This window comes from Macrobrachium nipponense, chromosome 7, assembly GCF_015104395.2.
Source record: "Macrobrachium nipponense isolate FS-2020 chromosome 7, ASM1510439v2, whole genome shotgun sequence".
NCBI lineage: Eukaryota > Metazoa > Arthropoda > Malacostraca > Decapoda > Palaemonidae > Macrobrachium > Macrobrachium nipponense.
Window position 1 is genome coordinate 12,841,605 of NC_061109.1, and position 23,235 is coordinate 12,864,839.

The following is a 23,235-nucleotide window of genomic DNA, read 5'->3' on the forward strand; positions in this document are numbered from 1 at the left end:
GCCCAGAGTGCAAGGTGTTGATAACTGTCGGACACGGGTTGTGTGAATGCCCAAGGTATGACGACCACCAGAGGCTGTCAACTTTTGGAAATAAAAGAATAAAAGAAATTTTGTCAGAAACTTTCACATTTTCAGTGGTGCCGGTTTTGACGTTTCTAAAGAACTGATTTAATTAACAAAATATAATACCGATACAAAAACCTCAGAGCAATTAATGAATTTTAGGTAAAATTTTTGAGATTTTATTGACCTGTTATTAATTTTAATACACCTTTTTAGTAAGTATGTATGGGAACGTAAGTAAATGTATTTATTGCCTGTTTGAGGTCTAGTATGAAAGTCTGTTCCCCTGTGCAGTTTTTCTAAAATTTCTTGTTTATTATACTTCATGACCTATTTGGTCCCGGTTCCTGGCCTTTGGCCCAGACCTTGCATTTTATCTAATCCTTCGGGCCAGCCCTATGAAAGCTGAAAGTCAGCTCAGTGGTCTGGTTAAACTATTTTTATAATAATAATCGAAACTATGAGACGTTGTTTGGTCCATTGACCGCGAATCGCCCACAAGCAGAATTTGGATGGCCGCCTTCCTTGGCCGGCCCCGTTCTATGTTTCATAGTAATCATTCCGGGAAGGCTTCACCACAGCTCGCCAGATGAGACTGGCCTTACGGTGCAGCTATTTATCATTTTGTCCGCGGCCTCGTGATTCGGGAGATCCAAAGATAGAGGGATATTCAACCAGTTAAGTCGCGGATTATGCATCGTTTGTAATACACTTTGTTGTCCACGCGCGCACACTACAGTTTGCGCTTGATATATTAAACCACTAAGTTCACAGGTTTATTGCTTATTTTAAGACTAAATTTATTAGCAGAAGACTTTGCTGAAAGTCATGTGAATGTTTGTGCCTTTTTCTGTTTTATATGTCGTAAGCAAAACTCCAGTAACGCAGATTCAACATCAGTGAATGCACTGGTAAAGGTCTAGAGACATTACATATGTAGGGGTCTCCCCATTTCATTTCTCTCTCTCTCTCTCTCTCTCTCTCTCTCTCTCTCTCTCTCTCTCTCTCTACGTTTGGTCATCAAGTGGTGGTTTGTGTCTTCTAGACTCCGCTGCACCCAATCGGAGAAAACCTGAAAGTTGATTGAATCACCTTAGAAATGAATAGCGATATCGGTTGTGACGACGCCACCTCCACTAATTCTTGGTCGTAGAGGCAGGAGGAGAACGAGGGAAAGAAGAAGAAGAAGAAGACAGGAAACTATACACTCACTGTTTTATATGTTCGGCTTAAAGCTGCAATACACATGCACTCGCTCCCCTGTACAGAGGACACAGCGGGGCCCTTTTGTATTTTTTTATTTCTCCCCCTAACAGGAAACCGAGTCATTACAGTGTATCAAAAAGCTCTTTTCTGACATGGTCTTTAGAATGGGCTTCATCTGAGAATGTCAGATGTGCCCCGATTTCCATGATTTAGATCAGGCATTTCTCCGACGATCAGTTTTCCGTCCTCGAGCTCTTTGTTACTCATTTCACGACGAGGGTTCGTCACCCTTCAGTGTTTTTGCTGTCGACAGCGACTTTTGATGCTGTTCTTTGGTAGGATGATGCATCATGGGTCATCTACGTGTGGTGAAATGGTGCAATTATCGCCTTTATTGATTTCGTGGCGCTCACTCTCCACCTGTTGAAATATCGCATTCGTGGACCTTAATGCTGGGAGTTGCCAAGTGTTGCAATCAGTGTTTTCGTTCACCCCTGAGTTCCTCGAATGGATCATTTCTCTCTCTCCCTGAAGTTCGAGTTTGGTTTTTGCTTCCTCGGGCGATACTGAGGGACTGTAACCAAAGGTGGGGTGTTGGGGGAGGGGGGGGGGTGTTTTTAAGGAGGCCGTGTCATCGCTATGTAGTGACGACACGTACAAGGAGAACATATATAGTGGTTTGTTCTGGAGATGGTAGTAGTTGGTTGGCGCAGGTTAAGTCTTAGGACTCACCAACTCTCTGGTATAGATCGCTGCTGAACCTCCCTCCCCCAACACCCACCCACAGCCGAGAGGTGAGCAACAAAGAAAGCCGCCCCCCACCCCACCCCCCACCCCCCACCCCCCAACTCGAATTTTGAGAGGGACTGGGGAAACACCTTGAAGCCACCTCGCATCCCAACTCGGACACAAAGGTAAGCTTAGCTAGCTCTCTAAAAAGAAAAAAAATAAAGCATCGATTTTTAATTTAGATAAAGGGAAGCGATACGAAATTAATTTTGTTGAGCGAAAGGTGTAAGGTTCAGCTGAGGGTTTTACGAAATCTGGTAAACAAAATCACTTCAAAATTTCACTAAAATTTTGCAAACAATTTCGAGGAAAACTTTTAGCGCAATGAGTATCCATTAACCACAGTAAAATCCTGCTAAAGTATTGATTTCATAGCTATAAATTTTGGTTACCTGCGCCCCCCCTCCCTCCTCCCTCCTCCCTCCTCCCTCCCCTAATCACTCTCTCTTTTCGGGTTGAGAACAGCTTACCACACATACACACACACACACGTGCAAAGGGTAAGAGAGAGAGAGAAACAGAAAAAAACCCTTGCAGGACCATCCGTAAGTTTCTCCTTTAAAATAGCGGCACCGCAGGCGGCGGCAGCAGCAGCAGCAGCAGCAGCAGCAGCAGCAGCAGCCGCCGCCACAGCAGCGTACTCTGTCGGCATCCAATCGAACCTCGACACCGTTTTGGCAGGAACTGGGGCAAATCTCTTATCGCCGGGACCCAAATTTCTTTCCTCTCCTCCGTCATTCCTGGCCATCCGTCGGTCGGGCCTTCCTGGAGGGGGCAGCAGGTCGCCCGAAGGTTTCTTCGGTGTTTCGTCTTTCACTCAGACCAGTCGTTTTTTGTTGATTTTCCACTTATGTTTACGAAATGACTTGAATATTTCAAATTTCTAGATTTGGCTTATTTTTATTTACCGGGAATATTTGTAATGATCATGCATACACATTGTATCTGTGTATGAAATATATTGTAGATATATTTAGGTATATGCTCTCAGAAGTTATTTTTGGTAAATTCTAAAGTATTCTTTCGCTGAATTGAAAAAAAATAAAATTAAGTTTGTACCATGAAACGTAATCATCGTCTCTCTCTCTCTCTCTCTCTCTCTCTTCTCTCTCTCTCTCTCTCTCTCTCTCTCTCTCTCTCTCTCTCTCTCTCTCTCTCTCTCTGTATGCATGGGTACGAGGAGTATGGACATTTACTTTTGTACATATTACTTATATGAAGTGGCTCTTCCATGTGTATTAAAACTGATATGGAAAGGTATAGTTCAGTTATCGTGTGTGCATTTTTTCTTCCTAATTAGTTTCCACCCATTCTTGACACAACACATCCGGAAATTGTAATAATTTATACAAACCAGTACTCATGCAGGAAATCATGTATAACTCACGAATCTACCATTGCGAGCGTGAACACACGCATTTCCGTATGGACATGTATATTTATGCTTGTTAATACATGCATGCATGAACAAGGAGTGATCATGAAACCTGTTTGGAAGTTCACAACCTTAATTACTGAACTTTTTCATTATTCAAATATAAGAAAATTTTATTGACGCAAATATAGGTTTCATTTATTTTATTTTTTCTTGATTATTCCATATTGCTTCATTCATACATTTATTGCAAGGAGGCTAATAAAACCAGCGCTTTTCAGTCCATAGAAAGCAAAATTACCGATTTACAGCTCTGGAGATTTCCAGGTAACTTTTATCGCCAAATCAAGTATCATAGAGATACTCTGAGAAATAGAAATGGTTCTAATAAATACAAGGCATGCAGTAAATTTACTATGTGGGTGTGTGTGTGTGTGTGTGTGTGTGTCTGTCTGTCTGTCTCCCCACCTGGAAATACAGAGGTTTTAAACAGTTTTTGAATGTTATCAATAGACTTTAGAAGTAGTACGTCCGTTACATATATGTGTGTGTGTGTGGTGTGTGTGTGTAATTATTGCATTGAGTGAAGGTAGTCGTTATATATATATATATATATATATATATATATATATATATATATATATATATATATATATATATATATATATAATTATACATAAGTGAAGGTAGCCGTTGTTTGTTGCAGAGACGAATTAGTCTTTTCCCATAGTGAGGAGAGCGACCGACAGACAGACGACAGACAGACAGACAGGTGACAGAGAGCGGCCGCATAGGAACACTCCTCCCCGACCATTTTGCCGCCGATAACCCAGTGACACGAACTCCTCCTCCCAAACCCTCATAAATGGATTTCCCAGGATGATCCGATTAGTAATTTGGGTCTGGAGCTCGAGGGGCTTGGTAAGGAGGTCATGGAGGGGAGGGGTAGGCCCCGCGGGTGGAATTGATTATGTAAGTTGGTCTAATCTGGACACTTAGGAGAAAATTGAATTAGGTCTTAAGACCCATTTAATCGGGGTCATTACGAATGGCTCCTTTTCTTCTTCTTCTTCTTCTTACCGATTTTTACCTCAGTACCTGATCGCATTTTGACACGATCCGAGAGGCAGGCAGGCTGGCTGGCCTAGATGAGTTTATTTTGGCCTCTGCTTGGAAAAGAGATTTCTTGGCCTGTTAACTGCAACAGTTATTTAGTCGTCCGGCTTTGTGGAAATGCGTGACAGAATGAAAGCTTTGAATGGATACAGACTTTGCCTCGCTTTGCGTGCCTTTCGAGTCTCTTCTCTCCTTTTACTTTTAACAAGAAGACCTGTTTCTCTCGATGATTTGGAAGGGTTCCTGTAATGAGTGGAGATTATGCGGGGGGAAAATCAATAGGATCCTGCAGGTCTTCTATATTGCTTGGTATCTCTGAATTTCGTCCATGGGCCACGGCCCCGAATCGAAAGGATGGCTGAAAGGGCCGGAGGCTGTACGAAGAACACAATTGCAAACAGCTCAATTCCAGATTTGAGGCATTGATGAAATCGCTTGGTATCTCTGAATTTCGGCCTTGGGCCACGGCCCCGAATCGAAAGGATGGCTGAAAGGGCCGGAGGCTGGACGAAAGAATCATTTCCAACAGCTCAGATTTCCAGATTTGAGGTCATTGGTGATGCTTGTATGGATGTTGGGTCATGTCATTTCCAGAATGTAGGTCATTGGTGATGCTTGTATGGATGTTGGGTCATGTCATATCCAGAATGTAGCCCATGGGTTCTTGATGTCCCGTGAAATTCCTCCATTTTGCGATGATTGAACTGTGCCCCTGACTGTGAGACATTTGCTTGGTGAATGTACCAGACTTGGGAATTTGAGACATAGGTTCCTGTCATGGGAATGTGATAGAGGAGGTAATTTTATCCTATCTACAATTCTTGGAAAGGATTGTAATATAGAGCAGTTATATATCTTTGAGGGAGGCTGGCCTCCTCAACAAAATTTAGATCATATATAGAATATTTATGTAAGAATTTATATATTTGAACAAATATATTTATATAAATATATTTTTTAGATTTTTTATATGAAATTAATTTTAGATTTAATTCTTCTTTCTATCTAAATTTATTTCGGTGTCAATAACCGAGATGTTGTGACACCAGTTTTTAACAGACATAATCAGTCAGGTTAATCAGGTCATTGTTGATGCTCGTCTGGATGTTGGGTCATGTCATTTCCAGAATATAGGTCATTGGTGATGCTGTAATGGATGTTCGGTTATAGCAAGTGCATAGTTACACAACGACCAAGAAGCAGAATTTGTAAGGCTTCGAGTGAGAATTGATTTCAATATAGATTAATTTTTTTTTTTTTTAGTCATTTCCTCCTCGTTTGTTTACATTATGTAAAATCCAGCGTTTAAATTAGCCATCTGCCTTCAGTCAATTTTATGCTGAGTAACGGTGATGTCTTGTGTTTGTGTGGATACTTCACACATTTTTGGCTATTTTGACCCGGTTTGTCACCTCTCGTCTAGTAAACGGCCTGCTCGTCTCCTCTCCTGCAAGTGAGCATCTAATTCAAGGCATCTGCTCCAGTGCAAGCTTTGCCCAAGTTGGGGAAATACTTAGTACATTTGCTTCCCAGTGAACTCTGTGTGTGTGTGTGAGAGAGAGAGAATGTGTTAAATTCCAGATCTCCAAGGCAAGGAAGTGGTAAAGATTTGATACATATTCTGTCGGGTGCTATGCAGAGCAGTCCAAACGCGATGAAAGCGAACGAAAAATAAGAAAAAAAGAATGGCCTTCAGAATGATGAAACGAAAGACGCCTAACCAGATGAGAGGAGTATACCTCGGTGAGAAGAGAGAGAACCATTATCGCTCCGGTCCTTTATGGTAGCAAATGTTATTTTTGTGTTGACGAGATTCCTTCCCCGGGGGACGAAAGGCCCCAGTCAGCTTTTTATCTCCTCGTCGAATGGTTCCCATCATCCGGAAGAGAAGGTGATAGAACAGTAGTCGCTTCGGGTCAGGCAATCAATCTCTCGCAGTAGGTGACACAGTCTCCACACGACCTTCTCTTGTGTTGGGGTGCCTAAAGCGCATGACGTCATGAGATCAAACAACCGGTCATGTTTATGATTTTCTCGATCTCCAGATGACACACACGCAGGATGTCTTCCAAACTTGCGGCTGATTGAAGTTTGTTCTGACCAAGCAATTTTTCTTTTCTCTCTCTCTCTCTCTCTCTCTCTCTCTCTCTGCTAATTTAGAGGTATTTATTCTCTTATGCATGGACCTTTGCAGAATGATTTGTATAACTATTGATGTATCCGTCTTGCGAGACATATTTAGCGTATTTACATGAATTTTCTCGGGCATTTCTTCCAAACTTCCAGGCCACCTCCGAAATTACGAGAGAAAATAACACACTAGTCACCAAAATGTTGCATTTTAGATCGAGTCTAATGATCAGGTTTTTTTCCAGTGAAAAATTGTTAATTAAGCATGTATAAGCATTGCCGGATTTTCATTAATCGTAGTATGAGCTCTCTCTCTCTCTCTCTCTCTCTCTCTCTCTCTCTCTCTCTCTCTCTCTCTCTCTCTCTCTCTCTCTCTCGTGACTTTGTTGCGACAAGATTTACAACCATTTTTGACTAAAATCGGTAAGGCTACGAGAGAGAGAGAGAGAGAAGAGAGAGAGAGAGAGAGAGAGAGAGAGAGAGAGAGGGGGGAACCTACTGGAGAAGGAAGCGGTGGCATCGGCAGGATGCAGAGGCCCGGCAACTTCCTGTCGGGCCAAAGTTAAGCGTGGCGGTCTACCAAGTTTATGGTGTCCAGAGTTTTTCTTTTGTGGCGCTGAGGAGGTCGTTGTGTGTCGGTCTTTTATGGTTGTGGACTGTGATACGCCTTCTGCTGAGTCAGTTTCGGGAAGAAAGGAAGGAAGGAAGGAAGGACTGCCACTTGCAATAGCGGGGGGCAAAAAAAGGGAAGGGGTCTGAGCGTGTATATATAAAGGCCTCTCTTCCTCCGCAGTCGGAGAAGCTCGTCATGGAATCCTGTGTTGTACCCTTGTGGGTCGCTGATTCTTGGGAACAAACCGCCTTGAAAGCCATCCGTTAAGACCGCTGATTTACACATTTGTTGGATTCTGCTTCCTTCCATTTTATTCCCGTATGCATATGAAGAAATTGTTTGCATTGTGAAGGTTATTATGGAGGATCGATGGCATCGAGTATAGGTTGATGGGAGCCGATTTGGGATAGCGAAGAGAAACTGCACGAGAGGGTTAATTCAGGATTGAAAGTTAGCTGGGGTAAGGTCATGAAGACAACGGGAAGATGGGAACATGGAACAGCGACTGTTAACATAAATGGTTGAAACAATGTAGGTAATAGGATGTATGCAAAAGATTGGGTGGGATGCGTTTGAGTGACAATTGAAGTCAAGGTCAAGATGTATGAAGCGGTTGTTGTGCCATCTCTCCTGTATGGAAAGCAAGTGTGGCCGATATTATGTCAATGATAGAGAAAGGGTGGAGCTGTGGAGAGGGAGCGTATGTGTATGGTTAAAAATGGTGCTCGGTGGTAAAAGGGTGGGTTGTAGTATTTTCAAGATGGTTTGGTGATTTGTTTGTTTGTATGGTGTTTTTACTTTGCATGGAACAAGTGGTTATTCAGCAACGGGACCAACGGCTTTACGTGACTTCCGAACCACGTCGAGAGTGAACTTTTATCACCAGAAATACACATCTCTCACTCCTCAATGGAATGGCCGAGAATCGAACCCGCGACCACCGAGTTGAGACGCAAACACCATACCAACCACGCCACTGAGGCGCGGTTTGGTGATTTGGAACAGTAAAGGACGATAGGTTGACGAAAAGATGGCATGCTGTGGAAGATCTATGAACTCGAGAGGTGAGAAAGTGCGTGCCGGAATATAGGTGAATGGCACAGTCTATGTACTATAAGGCTTCGACATTCCGTAGATGAGTTCCGTTTAGGAGCAAGAATGAATTCCTCATGTTAAGAAGTTACATGGAAATGGCAGTAACACACACACACAAATATATATATATATATATATATATATATAATATAATATATATATATAATATATGATTTTTTTATTATTTTTTTTTATTTATGTATTTATTATATCTTATCACATCACCGTGATTCATGCAAACGCATTAAGCTACAAATGTCCTTTGATATCTAATTCGCCCTACCTAGGAATTAATATATTTTCATAATTTAACCAAAAGGGAATTTTTGGTCGATAAGAATTTGACAGCTCGTGGGCGCGAACCACGAAACTAAGAATTCAGGACGTACAGTGAAGCTCTTGTGCCTTTTGAGAATGTATTTGTGCGTTATGATCTATGATGATGCAGCGTCTATTAGCGTTTGTGCTTCTGAAATTGCACATTGAAACGAAATCGCTGCAACACCCGAGCAACGCGATATTTAGATTATTTTTATCCGTGGTATTTCCTCTGCGTCAGGCAGTATCCGGTATCTGTTGTCCCGGTATTTATCTAGTAACAGATTCACTCCCTTCCTGTTTAATTATGTCGACGAACTATCGCTGGAGTCAATCTCTCTCTCTCTCTCTCTCTCTCTCTCTCTCTCTCTCTCTCTCTCTCTCTCCTCTCTCTCTCTCTCTCTCTCTCTCTACCTTGACTGAACAACTTGACGAAACCAACCACCTTCAAGAGACTCCGTAGTCTATGCCATAGAAAAAATTGGCTATTTTGTGTGATATAACAAACATCTGCTGAATAAATCGTCAGCAGAAACCAGTTCACATAAAGGGGGTTCTGGCACTTTTGGTGTTTGGCATGAATGGTAGTGCCACTCCAAAAGTTTCCCTGTATAATTATTCTTGGGGAAGTTTTGCCTGGTTAGCTACGAATAAATTTTTGCGGTAATCTTCACTTGATATTTTTCGTTAATGATGTTCAAATTGTGTTTAATTCCAGTGTGGCTGTCTTGAAATGTTTGGTTTCACTCAGAAGGCACTTTAATCTTAAGTATGGGTGCCAAGTATGTGTCGATCTGTAAATTGATCGCATTTCCCTATAGTGACACTGATGGCTTTTCATATCGTTCGTATTGAAAGAGCGACAGTTTTGGAATTAGGAAAATTTTTCAGGTTTTCGGAAGCGTATATTTCCATCAGTAACAAAATGTACCCTCGCTTGCGAAAATGCTAAGATTTTAAAATTCCTGCTTCCCCCCCCACTATCCAGCTCCCCACGTTTTCTTTCCTACTCCCCTCTCCCCACGAAATTCAATCGTTTCCATTTCTTCTTTTGGAGGGAATTGGAAATGGACGCGGCGGCGGCTTTTATATTCAAGCGCCTCTTAACTCCCAGATGGAATCGCCATTGGGAATTCTTCATTTGGGTTTACGTGTGGATGATTTGCGAGCAATCGTTTGGGCGCTCTCTCTCTCTCTCTCTCTCTCTCTCTCTCTCTCTCTCTCTCTCTCTCTCTCTCTCTCTCATTTGCGTTCCCGAAGGCTGGTGTAAATTTTTCAATTGCTTACTAAAGTGTTCATGCTTCCCTATGTCAGAATGTCATGACAACAGTACAGAGTTTCTTTTGAGCAACTCCCTTGCTGTTACTTGGTCTTATGGGTCCTCCAAGCAGCCATTACCAACCGAAAAAGTTTTAACATTCAAGATCCTCATATACTGCATACACTCCGATCTGCATGGCGAGTTACAAACTTTTGCGCAAGAAATATCTTGTGTGAATTGATTTTCAGTTGATTCTATTCTTCGGTTGAACTTTGTTAAGTGATCCAGTTTTTTGAAATCTCACTTGTCCCATTTTGTATTTTCCTTACTTTTGAAATGTTTTCAATAATTACTAGAATTCTGGGAGAACCAGTTCCCGAATTTCTCGGAATTTAAGTAAGAAATGTTATAAGGGTTTTTTCTTCTATTCAGAATGTTATAAGGGTTTTTCTTCTATTCAGTTTTGATTAGGCCCTATATAGTATTATATGTTTGTGTGTGGTTAAGTAGTTAACATTCTTTCAATCAGTCAGGCCTTTGAGAGTGTGGTGACCAGTTTACTGGATTGTACTTAAATCTTTCATATAATCGGTTTTCAATCCAGAATTGTTATTAAATTTGTATTTGTTTCGGAGAGTTATGCAAAATGACATGAGCGGTGTGGCTTTTGTTCACGCCCATTTTCTTGGAGGTATCAGAATAACCTTTACAGGTCCCAGCGCTTGGGCTATGCCCTAAATTCCATGATCAATCAATCACTCAGTTGGAAGACCAGAACTTTTGCGGTGTAGGTAGGCGTCCGTTGTGGCGCCAAGTGCCATGGTTCTTTTCGTCCAAAACTTTGCAGCCCGGAAATTCGGTTCTTCCCAATTTTCTTCATATTGTAGAAATCCTTGGCGACACATTTGTCTACTTATGTGTATAAGACTTTAGTTTGAGCCTTTATATATATATATATATATATATATATATATATATATATATATATATATATATATATATATATCTACAATCAATATGAAGAAAATTGGGAAGAACCGAATTTTCGGTTCTTCCCAATACATACACACACACACACACACACACACCACACACACACACACACACACACACACATATATATATATATATATATATATATATATATATATATATATATATATGGTATTATTGGTTGCTCAATATATATATATATATTATATATATATATATATATATATTATATGTGTGTGTGTACGTGTTTATGTATCTGTGTGGTCGTTATTTATGAGCATATTGTCATTTGGCTCTTCAAATAAGACGAAACTACCCCTTTAATCAAGGTGCGAGCTTGTATACGGAAGTGCACAAGTCGTAATAATGGAAATGCCAGTTGAAATACTATTTAATGGGCAGTTTGCTACCGGGGGGGTAATTAAACGGAGGCACAAGAAAAACAGGTAATGAACTGACATGATTCAGACGGTCTTGTAATGAAACGGAAGTTGGATAATAGAGAGAGGAACCAAGGGAGAGATGGAGAAGGGACTCTCTCTCTCTCTCTCTCTCTCTCTCTCTCGTAAAGCGAAAGTAGCGTGCACAAGAAATCGTGTGCAACGACAGCCCGTTTTTTCTGTTAACATTTGTTGGCGGAATCTGAATGGGATGCCGTGTTTAGTACTGTAGTAGATTCACATCAACCGTGTATTTAATGTCTAGGCCAATCCCTTACGACGCTGCTGATTGGCTGTTCATAAGCCAATCGCAGGGCTGAAAACTCTCTCTCGAGAGAGAGTTCACATGGGTAGGATCTATGCTCCACCTCTCTTGAGGGATATGTCTTTCGAAAGTTTCCCTCAGGAGAGGTGGAACATCCTGTGTATGTGAACATCTCTCGAGAGACTGAGAGTTTCCAGCCCTGCAATTGGCTTATCAACAGCCAATCAGGAGCGTCGTAAGAGACGGGCCTAGACATCAAATGCAAGGGTGATGTGAATCTACTTTAGCCTCTCATAGGTGTATACATACCCGGGTTAAAACCCTCTCTGTCTTGGGATCTCGGTTTAGAACTTTTAAGATTACAGCTTTATTACGAGTGTCTCCTCGGAATCTCCTCTTAACTCAGAAGTGGATTGAACTCATCACCAGATGTCCAAATCAGGTGCTCAGGTTGTGAACTCTCGTGTACAGTGGAAGGGTTTCTCCACCGTTGTGGGATGACGTTTCCTCCAGATGCCAGATAACTCGCAATCAATCAATCAATCCTCCAGATTTGTTGTTAGTGTAACGTTCGTATTAAGTAATTAACACTACATCCATGTGTAATATATATATATATATATATATATATATATATATATATATCATATATATATATATATATATGTTATATATATTCTTATATATATATATATATAATGTATATATATATATATATATATATATATTTTATATAAAGGACCAAATATCGTTTAATATCGGATTCTCCATACCGTGCAACGCCAGTAATAACTAACAAATTAGTCAATCAGTCATCATGCCGTGGGAATGACTTGTACCACAAGGGAAGTTATAACTGATAATATGTGGTCTCTGCTCGATCCTTAATCTTTGGTCAAGTGACAGCTATTAACAGTTAGACTTTGACCACTTAACTGTCTATCTATCGGTCTATCCATCATATATATATATATGTATATATATATATATATCGAGCTACAATGTCCTTTAATCTCTAATTCGCTCTACCTCGGCATTATATATTTTCATATATGCTTAACCGAAGGGGAATTTTTTCTCGATAATAGACTTGCCTGGACCAGGGCGCGAACTGACGTTCCTGGATTTGTAAGGATCATAGGTTCGCGCCCTGGTCCAGGCAAGTCTATTATCGAGAAAAAATTCCCCTTCGGTTAAGCATATATGAAAATATATTAATTCCGAGGTAGAGCGAATTAGATATTAAAGGACATTGTAGCTCGATATATGTATATGAATCACGGAAATGTGATATGACTTATATATGTGTATATATATATATATATATATATATATATATATATATATGTATATATATATATGTATGTATGTGTATATATATATATATATATATATATATATATATATATATAGTATATATATGTGTGTGTATGTATATATATATATATATATATATATATATATATATATATATATATTTAATATATATAGTTTTTTTATGTTGTGTATATTAATTATGTATATATCAAACACGTTACTTTCAGCATGAGGATAATGTATATTTGCAGGAAGGAAAGACCTTGGCGAAGTTGTGGGGGGGGGGGGGGGGGGGACGTTGGGTCAATATATCTGGGATTATTTCTTTCTTTTATCTCGTCGATTATTTTGAATGTCACCAAATACTTCGGGCTGTAAAGGCACATACTTTGTCATCTCAAATTGCCGTCTTACCTTACCCATTTTGGTATATGAGAACCATTTGTGCTTTGTTATTGCAGACCCAAATGGCAACTGAATTAAAGCCCAGTGAAATACGGTCGTATTATGTGTTTATCGTGTTTTTGCATCTTTATGAAGTTGCCTGGCATTGACCGTATTTGAGGAATTAGAGGACAATCGCTTAATATCCCTCTTATCTTACCTCGCCCGTCTTAGTAACCTCACTGGAACGATTGAATAAGGAGCAAGAGGAATCGGGTAATGGTGCTTGAGCGCAGACTTGATTCGTTGCTCCGTAGAAATCTTACTCCTATGTTAATAATGAGTCACAAAAATGACTTCCATAATGATCACTCATTATACAGAGTGGCACCATGGAAAGGCTAAAACAAATAACGGAGCCTGAGCAGTGGCCGTGCCTTCATACTGGTACCGTTATTGTGGATGCATAATCCAGTGTTCAGCTTCGACGCGGAATGTGACTGGGGATCAATAATACGGAGACGAAGAGCTCACATGCATGCAGGACATTCCTTATGAAATGATTATAGACCTACGGAGAACGCGCCATTATCGGGAAACAAAATACGAAATGGGCTTAGAGTGGCGAGCGTGATTGTGGGTGCGTCTGTGATGCTTCTTCATTGGTTTTTGGTTAGGCTTCGAATAAAACGGCAGTAAAGGCAGAGTTGGGGATTGAGTGAACACGAGTCTTTCTGTCATGGCCTGATTTCTGAGGATTTAACTAATTTTTTTTTTTTTCAAATGTACAGGGCAATTGTTTGTAGCCTTGGAAATCGTGGGCAGGTAGTTTTTTTTTTTCCTTCAAATGTACAGGGCAATTTTTTTGTAGCCTTGGAAATCGCGGACAGGTAATGTTAGTGAAAGTTTTATACATACATACAATTCTAACTTACAGGGTATCTGTTTTATAGCTTCGTTAATCGCTAGCCGCTACTCAGTGAAAGTTGTATACACACACACACACAATATATATATATATATATTAATATATTATATATATATATATATATAGATATATATATATTAAATAAGATATATATATATATTATATAATATAAAGATATATATATTGATATATAGGATTAGACATATATATATATATATATGTTATATATATATATAGATATAGAGATATATATATATATATATATATATAGAGATATATATATATATATATATATATTATTAAATATAATAGATATATATATATACATATATATATATATATATATATATATATATATGCATATATATATTAATATTATATATTATATATATTTTTTAAATCTAATATATACACCCAATGTAATACCAGGGTGCTACAAGAGAAGATTATTTCACCTTTACTATTGATATATATTTTATAATGAAAAAAATTGTCGCAGTTGGAGAAGGCTTTGGTTGGTGTTCAGACTGAAAGGAGGAAGACTTAGATTTAGCAAAACACTGCTATATTAATAATGGTCACTCGGTAGAGTAGCTCACGCATCTACAGTAGTTTTTCAGTAAATCTAAGAAAAACGGAAGTAATGATGACGGAGGGTGTATAAAGAGATGAAACAAAATTAGATGGTGAAACGATTAATGAGGTTAACTTTTCAAATGATATCTGTACAGGTTTTTTTTCCAGTAAGAATTTTTTGAATGTCTTAAAAAAGCAATGGTTAAGCTGGATACGATTTGCAAATCTGCTAGACTGAATTTGGGTGAGTAATTAAGACTTCTTTAACTTGATACGATTAGTATTGCTGTTCGAATATGATTCAAAATATGTAGATTAAATAATAATTATGGTTGAGGGGAGTTACGGAAGTTGCCTCTGTAGATGAGGAGATAAAGAAGGGATTCCGTAGGAGAGTAGTGCATAGTGCCGTCAGTGGACTTGGGGTCCTTTGCAGCGAACCCTTTTACTGTTCCTCCATTCATATACTCTTTCTTCCATCTTTCTTTCCACCCTCTCTTAACAATTGATTCATAGTGCAACTGCTTTGAGGTTTTCCTCCTGTTACACCGTTCAAACCTTTTACTGTCAATTTCCGTTTCAGCGCTGAATGATATCATAGGTCCAAGTGCTTGGCTTTTGGCCTAAATTTTGTATTCAATTTGAATTCAGTTCAGCAAAGAAAGGGCAAATGAAGATTTCTTGAATATGTCCTTAGAAGAAAATTTGGAGAATTATACTCGATAGTGTAAGCTGCTTCCTGGTGGTAAACACCAGGTGAGTTGGAATACCCGGTCTCATATTAATATTCCCCAACTGTAACAGAGCATTGGGACCTTCCCTGAAAAAAGCGGGGCGCCATATCTTAAAAAACAACCATAGAATTTTCTTGAAAATATTCTCAACATATTTCCCACTCCCAAATTACCGTTAGTGTAGTATCGAGACTTCTTGTACTAACCTACTTGTACTAACCTAGCCTAACAAAGGACCAAGGCAAGAAGACTGGTGCTGGTGCATTACTAAGGTAGATTCACATCAACCGTACATTTGATGTCTAGGCCAGTCCCTTACGACGCTCCTGAGTGGCTGTTGATAAGCCAATCACAGGGCTGGAAACTCCGTCTCGAGAGAGAGTTCACATAAGCAGGATGTATGTTCCACCTCTCGTGAGGGTTACTTATGAAAGACGTACCCCTAAGGAGGGATGGAACATGCATCCTGCCTGTGTGAACTCTGTCGAGAGAGAGTGTTTCCAGCCCTGTGATTGGCTTATCAACAGCCAATCAGGAGCGTCGTAAGGGACTGGCCTAGACATCAAATGCACGGTTGATATGAATCTACTATAGCATACATCTCGGGAATTTGCGACCCGGTCTTATTTGGATGAGAACTATCGAAAGGGAGGCTGGAGAGGAGTGTACTTTGTGGAAACTAAATCACGGGAAAGATTCGAGTGGCGGAATTTACCAAAAGGCCCTGCTGCCTCACGCGTTGGAGGCGGTGAGATTGATATATACTTACATACATACATAGATGCATAGACTTTTAATAATGATTGTTCTTTATCATCATCATCATCATCGTGTAATGTTACTACTGAGAGGAGAGTGGCACAGAGTAAAGGTAACAACTGGTATAGGCTTCAGATCACTGTAATCTCGCTATCATACATACATATTTTATACGTGTACTATAGAATACATTATTAGGTCAAATTAAATTACATATGTTTTATACACTATACTATATATGTATATGGATATAATATATACACTGTATTGACTTGCAAATTTATTTTCACTTGATAATTTATGAGATATAACACAATTTGAGAGCGAGAATACATAACAGTGTTATTTTATCTTTGGGTCACTCTGCTCTCAGTAGTGACATTAGATGGTGATATTGAAATGTGAGAAGGAAAGTGTTGATTTGACATAGTTATATATTGAAATATCAGAGTCTGTCAAGTCACCCTCTGAGATGTGTTGTAATACCACTCATACCTTTTCTGCCGAATTTGTGAAAACCGTGGAGATTTTATTTTGAAAAGTGCTCGTCCTCACAGGAGGAGATGTCAGGGAAACAATTTCTATAAATAGGCATAGGATTTTTATTTGAAGATTCTCGTATACTATATGTTGATATTCTTGTTGTACCTTTTACTTGCATGATTTTTGTGACGCAAGTATTAATATATATATATCCATTCTTCTGACGCGTAGTGCGGCTCGCGAATTCGTTCGAAAATGCTGAATGACGAATCAGTTGTTCTTCAGACACAAGTCAGAGAGAGAGAGAGAGAGAGAGAGAGAGAGAGAGAGAGTCACAACAAACGAACGAAATTCAGGGGGGAAGTCTTTTGACGAGAGAGGATTCACTGGATGTTTAATTTCAAGAGAATAAAAGAGGTCGCTGTTTCAAGAGCTCTCTGGGTAATGATATTGGGCTTTTTAATTTCCTAACCTTTTACGTCAGCAGAGAGAGAGAGAGAGAGAGAGAGAGAGAGAGAGAGAGAGAGAGAGAGAGAGAGAGAGAGAGAGAGAGAGAAAATGCAGCAGGTATTATCTGGGCGTCCCTAATGCATTGCAAACAGAGGTCTGCTAAATTCTAGATCAGAAATAAGTGTTCCTTTGCAGTGTACAGCAATTAAACTTTCAGGGATACCGTTATTCTTCATTACGCTTTACACATTATTTTGCTAAACTTCATTCATGCATTTACTATTTTATTTCATTGTTTCATCATATGAGTTGCTCCAGGAAATTAGTTATTGAATAAACACTGCTTTCCGTTATTAGTTCAACATTATTTCGTTTCATCCGAGTCGAAAGTACCTTTCAAAATGGTTCAGCGCCCAGGGCACGCACAGAAAATTGCACTCGTTGTCATGAATAAATCTTAAGGATTTTTTAATTTTAATCTAATCCTTCGGGCCAGCCCTATTAGAGCTGAAAGTCAGCTCAGTGGTCTGTTTAAACTACTTTAATAATAATAATAATAATAATAATAATAATAATAATAATAATAATAATAAGGATTTTGATCTGTACCAAAATGATTCAGTTGACAACATGAACTAGCTATCATATTTACTGCCAGAAGGTATATTGAGTTTTCTAGTGCAAGTTAACATTATTTAAAACCAGAATGTATAAGCATGGAGTTTATTGTTACCAACATTATTGAGGGAGATACAAATGTTTTACCAACACTATTCGCACAAAAATAAATAAGTAAAATAAGGATTTATTATTTGTAAAAAAAAAAAAAAAAAAAAAAAAAGGTAATACATAATCCTGAAATTCTGAAGTAAAAAAAATTGTGTGAATTAGCAGTTATACATCAAATTTTTAAATGCACTCAAGCTTTACAGTGTTGCAAACTTGTTAGTTTGAGTAACGATTTGACTGGTCATTGTCTAATAGCCCTTACTAATCAAAGAACTTTCATTGAAACAATAAAAAAAATGGAAATAATTAGTCAGCTTCTGAAACTGCTTAGATTTAACATTTAAAATGCAACATTGATTGTAAAGAGATTAGGGAAAAGTAAAAGTTGACGGCATTTATATTTAGACTCTGAGACTGCTGAAGCAAAAATATCAATACTGAGAAATGCTAGGCTCTGAGATAAGCAATAATTTTCGCATAGTATATCTCTCTCTCTCTCTCTCTCTCTCTCTCTCTCTCTCTCTCTCTCTCTCTCTCTCTCTCTCTCGTGTGTGTGTGTGTGTGTGTGAAGAATACAAATAGCAACGCTATGATATATATATATATATATAATATATATATATATATATATATATTTATATATATATATATATATATATTATAAAATGATACTGATACAAAGTAAAAACTTTTTTTTTTTTTTTTTTTTTTCTCTCTGCTCCCTGTAAGCGGCATTAATTGTTCCCTAGGCTCATTTTGGGGCACCCCCTAAGGTCGGCGCCCAGGGCACGTACCTCCCCACCCAGTTACGCCTCTGACTGCAAGAAATGTGTAAGAGTTTTAACTACAAACGAAATCTCTATCGAACAGTTATAACAAATGAAACTGGGAATTTTCTTTCGACGACTTCATCACATCTCTGAAATGGTTCGTGGAAAACGAACTCCAGTGAACGAACGGATGCCTGGTGAGAATAAGCTCGATCTTATTTCATTGTTTTTGTGAAATGAATTTATTTTTTTTTTATTTGCACCTATTGGTCATTGTTATGATTGTTTTTTTTTTTTTTAATCCACTACCGTTTTCCGTTGTCTCTATTACAGATTTTATTTTTTCCATGAACTTTTTGTATATTTGGCATCAGTGACCTTGGCATATCCGAGGGAGTTAATCAGTGAAATCAGTCAAATGTTCTTTCCCGTGGGAGGGGTAGTGCCGTCAGTGCACCTCACTCGGTGCAATGTAGGCATTACTGAAAGTTTTTTGCAGCAGCGTCTCTTCGGCCCCTAGCTGCAGCCACTGTCATTCCTTTTACTGTACCTCTGTTCGTATTCTATTTTTACCATCTTCCTGTCCACCCTTTCTTAACAATTAATTTATCATGCAACTGCGAGGTTTTCCTTCCTTAACACCTTTCAAACCTTTTACTGTCATTTTCCGTTTCAGCACTGAATGGCCTTAGTTGCCCCAGTGCTTGGCATAATGCCAAAAATCTATATAAATCAAATCAAGTCAAGTCGTATGTTCTTGAACTCTCATGCCCTCTCAGCTACATTATCTATTCACACAAATCTTCTGTTTCCGATGTACGATATTGAGCGCTAGTCTTAGGTGCGGAGCTGACGTAGATATGTAAGTTAACGTTTTAGTTCCAATTATACGCATGAGAGGGGGAAAGTGTCTTGTTTGTGAAGAGATTTCTGGTATGAATTTGGGCTGATTGCGGCATTATGGGGAAGTTTTATGGGATTTGATGAGGCAATTAAAACGGTAAATATTAGTGATCGAGAATTTGCGAAGTTGTATTCTCATCTTTACCAAGGAAGCTAATGTCATTTTCTCTTTCCCATTGTTCATTCCTGCGATTTTATATAACCCACAGCTCAGTTTACTATGGTATCGTAAGGTAATTATTTCCCTTTTTTAATGAAGAAATAAATTTTTATCATCATCATATGTCTACCTTATACTTTTGACAAGTTTTATACACACATATATATATATATATATATATATATATATATATATATATATATATATATATATATATATATATATATATTATATATATTATACATATATATATATATATATATATATATATATATATACACACATATATATATACACATATATATATACACATATATATATATATATATATATATATATATATATATATATATACATATATATATATATATATATATATATATATATATATACTATACATATATATATATATCTATATATATATATATATATATATATATATATATAGTATATATATATATATATATATACATATATATATATATATATATATATATATATATATATATATATATATAAATGTTTGTATTCGATGGTTTTCCACATTTTGTTGTTTCCCGTCTTTAATGAATTAGAAATGTGGTAGGAATTTTCCGTGAATCATTGAACCTACTCATTCATTATTCTGAAACCTTACTGCAGGACCAGTGTCGGTCCTGATTCTATATTGATTCTTTATGCTTAGACAAATGTGAGTTCGTCTGGATATGCATAATACGCTTTTTTATATTCCATTAGCAGTTGTGACGCCAGATAATCTTCATTAAATCAATCAATCAATCACACAAATGTGAGTTCATGTGTAAGAGCTACTATAATTTTAAAACATTGTTTGTGCTTGTTTTATCTGAAATATTTAACGAGTTTGTCGTCTAGAAAGAGAGCGAGAAGAACGAGTTTTTATATTTTATTTTTTTATTTTTAGAGATTAGAGAGAGAGAGAGAGAGAGAGAGAGAGAGAGAGAGACGCGTCGGGGGGGCGGGGAGACTTAGTATCTAGGTGGCACTTACCCCAAAGCCAAGCAGGACGAGAGTGACGAGGGTTCCTGAAGCTGCAACGACGCCCACGGCCCTGACCCATTCCCTGACTAGACCCTCGCCTATGAGGAGTCCTGTGCGCCCATCGCTGAGGGCATCTCCGTCACTGACACTGATGGCACTTGGTGTGGGATGGCCTTGCGTTGTGCAGACGTCAGCCCGTTGCTGATAAGAAAGTCCTACCGTGCTGACGTCCTCCGGCACACACGGGTCCGGAGGATCCTCGAACCTTCGGATGATGTGTTCCGTACGCCCGTGGGAATACTCCTCGCGCCCGCTGCTGCTGCGGCCGCGGCAGTGCAGGTGGGTGTAGGGTAAATCCACTCGGATGTCATCCTCCAGGGCGCTTTCATCCTCCTCCTCCTCCTCCTCCTCGCTGGATTGGATGAACTCCGGGTAAAAAGGATACACGTCGTGGTTCCTCGTTCGGTGGCGACGGTTCTGATGCGAGTGGTGCCTGCTGCGGGAGGTTCCTCCGCCTCCTCCTCCTCCTCCTCCCCCCTGCTCACGGGCACAGGCGTGGCTGCCCTGCTCCTGGGCATGCTGCCGGGCACGACTCGACTGGGTGTCGCGCGAATACTGACATTCGTGAGTGTAAGGGTGCGTGGCGCCAAATTGGTTGGCGTCGATCTCGCTCAAGGGAGAGTTGCTTTGAGTGTCGCTGTGGCCGCCACACCTGCCGCCCTGACTGGTGGCCAGGCTGTGGGAGGACGCACTGTGGGAACTTCTGTGGGAGGAGGCGGGCGGGGTGTGCGTCCGACTCTGCCCGAGAGCGTGGGGGTGGGTGAGGACTGCACTGTGACCATAATCCACCAGGTAGTCCTGGTAGGGCCGATTGTACTCACCGTGGGCGTTGTGCGAGGCGTGGGCGTGCACTCCTGGTTCTATGGCGCGATCCTGACAGACGTGATATGGGTTGTGGGCGTAGACAGCCGACGGGGCAGCGTGGGCGTACTCGTGGTTCACATTGTGGCTGTAGTCGTGGCTGCAGTGATTCCTGGTGAAGTTGCGGGCGTGAGTCCTTCGCTGAGCATAGTTGTGGGCGTACCACATGCTGGACGTGGGCGTGGTGTCGTAGGTGTGGGTGAGAGCCAACCTGAAAGCGGCCATAGTCCTCCCCGGGGGAGCTGGTCACAACCTTCGGCTCATCTCCCACCCAACACCACCATATGGTGCCACCCACATCATGTCCCTTTCTGTGGACACAACACACACCCGTCCACACACACACCAAAGCTGGCGGCCGTCGGGAAGGGAACCACAACGTTGACGACGAGAACAACTTTCGGAACCGAGCCGAGAACTATAATGAATCTTGGATTGATCACAAATCCTTCGTTTTGTGTAATGAGGAAGGGGATGAGGTGGATGGGGGAGGAGGAGGAGGAGGAGGAGGGCGGGAACTGGGCCCCAGCCACCCACATAGCACGACGAAAGGGCGAGGGAACCGAGCGAGCAAGAAAGAGAGAGGAGGAGAAGGAGAAGGAGCCAGTAAACAAGTGCCACTGACTGACTTCTGGCAGTAGTGTCGCGAGTGCCAAAGCTGGGGCTCAACGTGTGACAAGTCCGTCCGTGGCACTAAAACATCGTCTCTCGCCCTTTATGTAGCGAGGGCAGGGCGTGTGTGCGTGCGTGAGTGCGTCGGTGCAACGGCGCGTGCGTGTTATGGAAAATCAGTTGCTCCACCCTTTTATAGCGACACCTTGATGCTCATCAGGGAACGAACATTTTCCCTCTTTAGACTCTTGCAAGCTTATTTTTATCGACCTGTCTCCCGCCACATAAACAGAACACTCAAACAACAGGTAGCCGTCAACTTCCATTTGCCTCGTTGTATTGATCAGACCTCCTGCTGCTACTAAGGGAGCGAATGGGGTGGGGTGGGGTCTGAGGCAGAGGGGGCTGGGGTCGGTGAAGAAAGGTGGGGGGCCGGGGGGAGAGGTTAGGTAGATTTTGAGGTTTTGGGACGAGGTCGACGAAGAAGGGAAGGAAAGGACTACGAGATAACCACGAGATAACGTAGGTTGAACGGCCCATATAGGTAGGAAGGAAGCTTTCCTCCTGTGTCCTCTGCAATGACCAAATCGAGTGACACTCGACAGCTTCAGGGAAAGTCCTTGTTTTGCTCGGTTGCTCTTTGGTAGTCGTAGTTATTGTCGCCGTTTTTATTTTTTTTTTTCCCTTTGACTGCGAAATGTCTACCCATTCTTCCTTCACTTCAGTAGTTTACTGCTTTCATTCCTTATGTTAAACTCTCGCGAATAAATTAATGATAGTGAAAGTAAGATCAGAAGAGTACAGGTGTCCTTATGTGACCTTAACTCGAATTAAATTCTCATT

General features: G+C 40.0%; 1 protein-coding gene across 1 annotated transcript in view; it reads right to left on the bottom strand.

The window, feature by feature from the left end:
* The window catches only part of LOC135217315 (uncharacterized), a 62,669-nt gene extending 40,100 nt beyond the window's left edge, over nucleotides 1-22,569 (bottom strand). The window contains exon 1 of the mRNA XM_064253101.1: nucleotides 20,869-22,569. Within this exon, the coding sequence (XP_064109171.1) occupies nucleotides 20,869-22,005 (1,137 nt within the window). The 5' untranslated portion in view covers nucleotides 22,006-22,569. The remainder of the gene's footprint in view (nucleotides 1-20,868) is intronic.
* Nucleotides 22,570-23,235: the final 666 nt, after the last annotated feature.